This window comes from Carassius carassius, chromosome 18, assembly GCF_963082965.1.
Source record: "Carassius carassius chromosome 18, fCarCar2.1, whole genome shotgun sequence".
NCBI lineage: Eukaryota > Metazoa > Chordata > Actinopteri > Cypriniformes > Cyprinidae > Carassius > Carassius carassius.
The window spans coordinates 3,489,770-3,499,523 of NC_081772.1; the positions used below are offsets into that span (position 1 = coordinate 3,489,770).

General features: G+C 37.9%; 1 protein-coding gene across 4 annotated transcripts; it reads left to right on the plus strand.

Moving 5' to 3' along the window:
* The first annotated feature begins 2,036 nt into the window (after positions 1 to 2,036).
* LOC132092125 (uncharacterized) lies at positions 2,037 to 9,288 on the plus strand. 4 transcript variants are annotated; one of them, XR_009422189.1, is made up of 8 exons: positions 2,037 to 2,174; positions 2,629 to 2,687; positions 5,039 to 5,253; positions 5,461 to 6,467; positions 6,559 to 6,628; positions 6,801 to 6,975; positions 8,353 to 8,676; positions 8,756 to 9,288. XR_009422189.1 is itself a non-coding variant. In XM_059498211.1 (7 exons), the coding sequence occupies exons 3-7, from the start codon at positions 5,052 to 5,054 to the stop codon at positions 8,516 to 8,518; spliced, it is 1,620 nt and encodes a 539-aa protein (XP_059354194.1). In that variant the 5' UTR covers positions 2,037 to 2,174; positions 2,629 to 2,687; positions 5,039 to 5,051; the 3' UTR covers positions 8,519 to 9,288. The 4 variants fall into 4 exon arrangements, 2 of the variants coding, with proteins under 2 accessions (XP_059354194.1, XP_059354195.1); XR_009422190.1 differs by lacking the exon at positions 8,756 to 9,288 and adding an exon at positions 7,699 to 7,810 and having other exon boundaries at positions 8,353 to 8,486; XM_059498211.1 differs by having other exon boundaries at positions 8,353 to 9,288.
* The last annotated feature ends 466 nt before the right edge of the window (positions 9,289 to 9,754 follow it).

Genomic DNA, 9,754 nt, shown 5'->3' on the forward strand with positions numbered 1-9,754 from the left:
TGTTTTTAACTCGATGCAGTGCGGACCGCGTGAGCATCGCGACCGCGTCGCCTCCATTATGAGCGCGCATTCCGCGCTCCTACATTGGAAATAACGAACTTGAGCATGCAAAAGACGCGATATGTGAACGCCCCCTAAGAACTGCGGTCTTCTACTTCAAATATACCGTGGAGAATCACAGAAAGTGACCGAATTCAAGAACATTGTTGCGGCATCTCTCAAGCAACGAATAAACACCGCTAACTTGGAGAATGCAGTGAAAACTCCTCTTCTCGCGTCTGCCCTAGACCCTCGGCACAAACATCTCAGGTTTCTCGATGAAAACATGAGAGAAGTAAGAAAAAAACACTTTTTTTGAACATTATCAAAACATTTTCCTTGATGCAAGTGGTGTGGATGCAGCCGCCGCCACCAACGATGAAGAGGATGCAATGCCCACTCGTCGGAAAAGGCTGAGCCAGTTCTCCAGCGATGATTACAGAGAGTCCAGCCGAGACGAGTGGGAACAGTTCTTGCTGGAGCCATGTATTCCACCAGATGAGGATCCCATTCAGTGGTGAAAGGAAAACAAGAAGCGCTTCACAAAACTTAGTCTCTTAGCACACCGTTATTTTTGAGTCCCGACAACGTCTGTGCCCGTCAGAGCGCGTTTTCTCCGCGGCCGGCCTTATTGTTAACAGACTAAGGAGCCGACTTTCCCCCAATCATGTTTACATGCCCGTATTTCTTAACAAGAACATGTAAAACAATAGAAAAAAAGCAAAAAAGATTTACTGACAGTTTAAAAGTTAACTGTACAATAGCCTAATTGCTGCAGGCTGCTTTACGTTTTTTCTTTGCTGACTTATTATAATTATTTTTTTCTTTTAATCTGTAGCCTACTTTTATTTGTTTGCACACATTGTTAAAGGTTTTCAGCTACAAAACACAATGTGTAATGTTCAAGCTTATTGTGTGTAAGCTTGTTCAAAATGACGAAAACAAATGTTGCTGAAAAATAACGTCTGACTCATTAAACTTAATTTAAATAAATGAATATTCGAATATTCTTTTTTTTGTGAGCTCAAATATTCGAATGTGATATTTGTGGAAAACGCCCATCCCTAGTAAGTCAGTCTTGTATCTAGCAATGTACTACAACTGTTGGAACATGAAAACCCTTTCCAGGGATCTTTAATATGTAAATGATTGTATACTGTAAATATATGAAGGGAGGAATTGGCAAAATCTCACCTGTAGAAAATCACTATGAGAAATACAAGATTAAGAATTTGACTGTGTTATTTAAAATTTTAATTAAAACACATTGGACCTTTTAACCAGTCAGTGGAATTGTCAGACGGTCCCTTGGATGCGGCAGCACGTCAATAATTTCTTCAGTTTAAATTTTCAGAATATACCATTCTGAATAATATTGTTTTTAACTCATTTTTTTATGTTAATATAAATTGGTTGCATATTGTTAAAACTAATCATGGTATTGATATCTATGTGTGACTGTCGACTTTATAGATCAGCGGTAATGGAAATCAATTATAAAGAAAATGCAGCGCATTGGATTCTTTTTGACCCCATTTGCTTGCCTGTATATAGTTTGCATAATCATCAATAAAATGTATTCTGAGATCTGAGGTCTTATATCACAGTATTAATCGATTGAGAAGCGTTACTCGTCATTGGGGAATCCTGGAGTGTGACGTGAGGGGATCCCCAGTATTACAGCACAGCGACGCAAAAGCCATGACACAAAGTTACACTGTAAAAAAAAACTGTAAAAAAACAGAGATTTTCCAACAGTAAAGCACTGTTATTCAAAAATACAGTTGAATACTGTGAATGCAAACCGTTTTTGGAAAAAAAACTTTTAATCGCAAACTGCTGTTTAATTCAACGGTACAGAACAGTATTTTTTAAGTCTAGTCACGTGTCCAAAGCTGTTTCGAATGCTCACAACTCCTCAGAAGAGAAACCTGCAGGTCTAATCTGAGCAAGATCATCAAATCTAGCCTCATCTTTTCACCTGGTGTACGTAAATATTGCAGAACGAAGGATAAAGAGTTTTAGAACACAACAATTTTGAGGTTTGTCCCGAGTCGACTATGAACTGAACGGCTGAAGCTGAACTGGTCGAGATAAACGGCATTCCCGCACTGGGTTTTCCCTCCTTGCTTGAGGTAAATGCAATTTTATCATTTTCAATGTTACACTGTACTAACCTTTATTATATTATTTGCTAATAACAAATCGATTTTTCTGAGTATTATGTACTGAATTAGCAACATGTTAGCTACGTTTGCATTCGACGTAAGTTTAGTTTATTTTAGCTCAAAGAGGGCTTGTGTTAAACTAGCATGGTTATTTTGCCGTTGATATTTGCTGACTGCATTATAAAATGTTAATCTGCAATATTTGCAATAAAACCTGCAGCAATTCCTTTACGCATGTCAGGCACATGCGGATGCATAGTTTTTTGCCTAATGCAACGTTTAAGTGCGGTTTCCCTCAGTGCACAAGAGTTTTTTCAAAATTTTCAGCCTTTAAGTGTCACACATATGGTCATAAATTTGGAAAGAATAAGACTAAACTGCATAAAACTGATGATTTAACGTGTCACGTTGACTTTTGTAGCTCGAAGTGTGAGGATATCCGGGGTCTAATCTTACACCTGAAAAACCACATTACTGAAGGTAAGACTGTTACATGCCCATTCAGAAAATGTAACCAAAAATTTACTGTCAAGTCTACATTCACATCACATGTCTCAAGAAAGCATAAACATTGTTCTAATGAAAGTCTACTTGACTCAGTTGCAAATCCTGCCAGTACTAGTGATGGTAATAATACAAGTTGTGATATGCAAACTGACGATTTCTGTCCTGAAGAAATGGATGTGTTCCCAGAAAAGGAAGATGAAGGAGAATTTATAAGACATTTGGCCTTGTTTTATCTGAAACTTCAATCTAAATTGCTCCTTCCATCTTCTACTATTCAAACCATCATTGAACACTATCAGGAAATACATGACATAAATCAGTCACATCTAATTTCCAAACTTGTGGATAAATTGACATTGCTTGGACTAACTAAAGATGACATAAACACTGTGATTGATACCATGAAAAGTGAGGATCTCCACAGGGCTTGTAATACTCATGCACTTAAATCTGACCATAAGAGAAAAAAATTTTTCAAAAATAACTTTAGTTATGTAGAGCCCGAATCCATTTGTCTTGGTAAAAATGAGTCGGGCAACGAATGTTTTGTGCAATATATTCCTGTGAAAAACACGATTGTGTCCCTTTTGTCCTCAGAGTCAGTGAGAGACCAGCTACAGCAAATACAAACTAGAGTCCAGACTGATAATATTTTTCAGGATTTGTGGGATGGCACAAACATTAAAAAGAACTTACTACTCAAGCACACAACATCTTCAATTGGCATAATCCTTTATCAGGATGCCTTTGAAGTAGTAAACCCCCTAGGGTCAGGGAGGAAAAAGCACAAGATTTTAGCCATGTATCTGACACTTGCAAACATTTTACCACACAACAGATTGAGTCTTGATCAGATGCAACTTGTACTGTTATGTCGAGAACAAGACTATAAGCATTTTGGACAGAATCTAGTGTTTGGCTCTCTGGTGAAAGATTTAAAGGATTTTGAGACAAATGGAGTAATACTGCCAGATGGCCAGCTCTGCAAAGGAACCCTTTATGCAATTTCAGGTGACAATTTGGGTTCACACAATATTGGGGGCTTCACTGAAAATTTTAGCAGAAGCTCATATTTTTGCAGGTATTGTGAGATTAATCGGGAAGCATTTCTGGCAGACCCTCTGGCCAAGGGCCCTGACCGCACACCACAGTCATTTCAGAAACATGTTGAGGATCTGAGTTGTAACGTAGAATCACGTGACTGTGGTGGTGTTAAATTTGACTCCATCTTCAATGAGCTCACATATTTTCATGTATGTCAGCCCGGATTACCTCCTTGCCTTGGTCATGACCTTTTTGAGGGCGTTGTCTCAACTGATTTGGTGTTATACCTCAACCACCTTGTGTCAAAAGAGAAAAACTTTACTTATGTTCAGTTGAATCGGCGCATAAATCAATTTAAATATCTAGGCAATGATGCTAACAACAAACCTTCTGAGGTGAACCCAGGGGCTGGAAAACTCTCCGGACATGCAGTTCAAAATTGGTGTTTCCTGCGAATGTTGCCAGTGTTAATTGGTGATAAAATAAAATGTCCTGAAGATAGTGTAGCATGGCAACTTATCTTACAGCTGAGAGAAATTGTAGAGCTTGTTTGTGCACCAGCAATTTCCACAGGTCAGGTAGCCTATTTACGAGTTCTGATAGATGAATATTTGCATACCAGAACACAGAGTTTTGGGGAACATCCACTTAAGCCTAAGCATCACTACCTAAATCATTATCCAGAACTTATCATTCAGTTTGGGCCACTCATCCGTTTATGCACATTAAGGTTTGAAAGTAAGCATACTTACTTCAAACAATGTGCAAGGAAGCTTCATAACTTCAAAAACCTCTGCAAAACTCTTGCTGAAAGACATCAACTTTTACAATCTTTTCTAAGTACTGGGTCACTGTTCCCACCCTCTGTAGTAGTAGAGAAGGGAACTGAATTCATTGCTGGAGACTACAATGCCAAGATAATACAGTCAGTTGGTCATCTGAACTTTGATCCTCTTCATACACTTATAAGTCATAGTGTGACTGTAAAAGGGACAACTTATAAGAGCAACATGTTTGTGGTGATAGGCCATAATGATGACGGACTTATAGTAGGACAAATCAAAAAGGCTATCATTCATAACAATTCAGCTGTGTATTTTATCACTGAGGTATACCAGGCTGTTCGTCAACCTTACAGTAACAGTTATTGCACTACACCAATGCAGGAGGCCTATTACTGTGTCAGTCAATCAGAGCTTCTTGATTATTACCCACTGCCTAAATATTCAGTTTGTGGCATGTCTTTGGTAACTCTTCACCACTCTGTCCCCACATTTTAGATTCCTTTCCTACATGTCAATCCATAACGAGATAAAGGCTATCATCCTCAGGGCTTTGCCCAGTCTGACTGAGGAGATTCGAGAACATGTCATCACTTCACTTGAACGCTCAGGTGTGGAATCTATAGAAGACCTCGTATATGTACAACAGGAAGATCTCAAAGATGTCCTGCCTATTATACAGCAAAGGAAACTTTTGGAGGCATTCAAACTTGGTAAGGTTTTGTTTCTATTTGTAATAATTATTATTATTAATTGTTTTGTTTTACATGTATATGCTTTTTATTGTCAAAGGGATGCTAACCATTGATTTTCTATCATTCAATTTTCATTGTTATATTGAAAAAAAAAAATTAACCTACATCTTGGTAAGAAATTGGATTAGCTTTTAAAAAATTGTATTTTAATTGTATGTGTTTCAGAAACTACAAAAGTCACACTTGATCTCCAAATATTGCCAGATGAGTCAACAGATACAAGTATGTCTTCACTCTCCAGTCCACAGCCTTGCACATCTTCAAGCTCAAGCTCTTCACGAGCATCAACACCTTGTACTTTAAGCAAGGCAAGCCAATCACCCAACATATCCAGTAAGTGGTATGAAAATTTTGAGATTCCTTGGGATAAAATGCCTGTGGAAGTGCAGTCAGCTATTGCCAACAGCAAGCGCCCTGCTCCTGACAAGCGACGCCAGATGATACGTATCCTAGCTGATGAAATCAGGAAATGTGAGAATAACCCCACACGCAATGAATGTCTCATCATCTGCCGCAACATTGTTAAGCATTTCCCCAACAGTTTTGCAGATATGACACCAAGCGGTGTCATCATTGGTAGTGGATGTACTTCACTGCTTTGTCAATTAAAAACAAGAATTGAGAACATGAACCGTGCAGGGACAAAGAACAGACTCCGAACTTCAAAAGTGCCTGGACAACAGCATCAGAGGCCAAGTGATTCTTATGGATGCACACAATTTAACCCTGAACTGCCACCAGAAGAAACATATGAAACACTGGAGCAGAAGAGGCAACAGTTGGAGACCATTTATAGACAAGAAGGTATTCGCAGTGGTGAGAAGGGGGAAGTGATTAACCTTATGAAAACAACATTCTGTCTTCAGCGTAGACACATAAATCAGGCTCCATCACCGTCCATCGAAGATATGAGAATCCAGTGGCCTTACCTTTTTACACAAAGAGGTATCTTCATTCACTTCGAGTTACTAACTGACATTAACGTGTTACGTGTCTTGGACCTATCCATTAAGGAATGTGGACAGGGAATCAGGAAGTACCTGCAGACCAAATCAAAGAACAAAGATGTGCAGTCTATCGTCACCCAGGATGAAGATGGAGAGTTGACTCTAATACAGCTGCTGATGGCCTACTTCGATGAAGGGATAGAGGGACTAATACTCCGTGCTGATGTATGTTTGTTTACATTTACATAATACTTGCTATTACTGGGTTTGTTATTCTGTCATGTATAATTTTTATACAATTGTCTGTGTTCTGCAGATATCTGCCACGGCAGCAGATGTTGAGAGCACTCTGACCATCCCCGCCTCTCCACGACTGATACTGCTGTGTAAGTGTCAGATAAGCAAGGTTCTCACATCAGTCTACCTCATCAACATTGTTTTAGCCATCCCAGGCCATGACAACTTCTGATCTGCAAAAAATGTATTTAATTTACAATGAATAAAGTACTGATGACCATATTAGACACTGTTTTAGCTGCAATTTGTTGTCTTTATCAGTTGCCGGTGATGAAGCCACAATTGGAGGATGGATGATCACCATCGAAAATCATGTAATCTGTGAAGGTGTCGACCAAAGCATCATCACAGGGCTAGCTGCAGTTTTCTCTACTTACTACATCTTTAATCTACAGTACCAAGAAGAAGCTTCAAGGACCCTGGAGTTTGTACAAAGGTAAATATTGTTTTGGTATTGTGCCTTATTTCCCAGATCTGTTAAGAGCTTGTCATTTAAATGGCTAGTTCACTTTGAAATTAAATGTTGATGTGTTTTACCCCAAGGGCATCCAAGATGTAGGTGTCTTTGTTTCCGCAGTAGTTTCAATTTTGATGTTTTTAGGTCCAACCGTTCTTGTCTGTCAGTCATATAATACATGCCTATGGTCACCTCATAAAAGAAAATACACAGATTCAAATTAAACCGTAAGTACACATTTATGAATTAAGACACGAAACGAGCGGTTTGTGTGAGAAAACCAACAGTATTTATATCATTTTTTACCTCTTGAAAAACATAATGTCCATGTTGCAGTGAACGAGCTTCTTTGTGATTTGCGCGTACTGGCTTGTTGATGCGCCGGCGCGACTCCTGGCTGTATGTGCCTCTCGCGCGAGCATACGCAATTCTTTTCTTTTTAAACATCCCTAAACATATATTTTTTTAAAAAACATTTCTTGTTTAAAACATCCCGGATAAGCCGAACGCGCTCACACACCAAGAAGCTCATGCCCTCAACATGGATATGATGTTTTTCAAGAGGTAAAAAACTATATAAATACTGTTGGTTTTCTCACACAAACCGCTCGTTTCATGTCTTAGGTCATCAATGTGTACTTACGATGTGGAATTGTTTAATTTGGACTGTTTAATTTGAACCTGTGTATTTTCTTTTATGAGGTGACCATAGGCATGCATTATATGACTGACAGACAAGAACGGCTGGACCTAAAAACATCCAAATTGAAACTACTGTGGAAACAAAGACACCTACATCTTGGATGCCCTTGGGGTAAGCTAAAACATATCAAAATTTAATTTCAAAGTGAATTAGCCCTTTAATATAAATTGTGCAATGATTTAACAGAAAGCAGAGAACTGTCAATAACATAAACCATGCACCACCATAATTTAATGTTTGTTCTCATACATATTATGTTTGGAAAAAATATATTATCCATATTTAATACAAGTCTCTTTTATTTATGTAGTGCTTTATCAATACACATTGTTACACTCATATGGCAGAAATGTCCAAAATACAAATCATGCAGTTAGTTCATGCACATGTTGTGTGCACTTAATGTAAAATAATAAAGATATTAAATTAGTAGTTACATTACAGTTGAGAAAAAATATGTCAGTTTCATTTGATTCCGAGGTGGCTTTTTACATCCGTCACAGGTGTCAGTCAGGACTCTGAAATGAGATCATTCTTTCATAATGAATATACACAGAGGTTATTATCATGAGTAAACCTCTTCGAATAGTCTTATATAAAATTCATCATGACTTACCAAGCCTAATATATGTTATTTCTACATTGCTTTTTAGGCGCTTCATTGGTTTGAATCCAGAGAGAGGGACAAAGGCCAGCCAGGTGAAGGTGATCTCCAAAAAGACGGGGAAACTTGTCCATAAAAAGACTGCAACTGTGAATGTCCACGTAGCCAACCTGATAAAAAATCTTTTGGACTTTGAGTGGGGTTTTGTGCAGTAATACAAAGCCAGTACAGCTGATGTTCAACATCCTGTTTCAGAGCTGAAGTCGCTGCTGTGCTCTGCAGTTGAGTGTTAATGCAAAGTCAGTACATTGTTCTGCATTTGAGTGTTCAGTTGAAGTCAGTGCAGTATTCTGCGATTGAGTGTTAATGCAAAGTCAGTACATTGTTCTGCATTTGAGTGTTCAGTTGAAGTCAGTGCAGTATTCTGCGATTGAGTGTTAATGCAAAGTCAGTGCAGTGTTCTGCTGTTGAATTCTTATGTGAAATCTGAAATGACAGCACTTTTTGCAACAACATATTTAAATTCACAGGATTTCAGTATGCTGCTCTTCAGTGTGCATGTACATTGCAGAAAAAAGTATTGCTGTTTTACAGTACATGTTCAGAGAATTGTATTTTGTCCATTATTTTAATGTCCACATATTTGTTAAGTGGAAACAATGTTAAATGTATTTTATATATTGGCTTTAATAAAAGTCCAAAGTTTTAAGGCCATCTTTTGTGTTTAAGAAATTTTCTTTTTAGAATACAAATTTTAAATCATAAATAACAAACATTTTTAATATAAACTAATACATAAAAAACTGTATAATACCAACCAATAAATTACAGTATTACACTGTACATAATATTTTTTTTACAGTTCAGTACTGTAATATATTTTACAGTAATAAACTGTCATTCCATATTACAGTACATGCACTGTAAAATTACAGCTCAAAGCCGGAAAATTTAGCTGCCAGCTGTTTACTGTAAATTAACAGGATTTTTTTTTTACAGTGTAGGCAAACTAAACAACCGAAAGCAATATGTGTCTTCCTTAGATGTAATGTTAGTTCTGTAATTCAGCGTTGGGTAAAACACCATTATAATCTCCTTTGAATGCTGCTTACTTGGTAACAGCAAAGAGGTTGAAATAAACATACGCACAATCAGCTTTTCCACATGCCCCGATAATCAAAACTTCTACTTAGCGCTTGCTTAATTTCTGCAGATCAGTTTTTGTAACTGTATTACTTAATCCACCTGTTGCTTTGGCCTTATTTAACAGCCGCTTGCACCACCTGCTGGTGAGCAACTGACAGCCGATGGAGATTATGCCTCTGTGCTCTACTGCTATTCCTGCAGCTCCCGGATGTGAAAAGGCGAATTATCTGCCGAGTTTTAACCACTGAATTTGTGGAAGCGAATTTGGAAAGTGAAATAAAATGGACCGAAATTTGCCTGTCGAA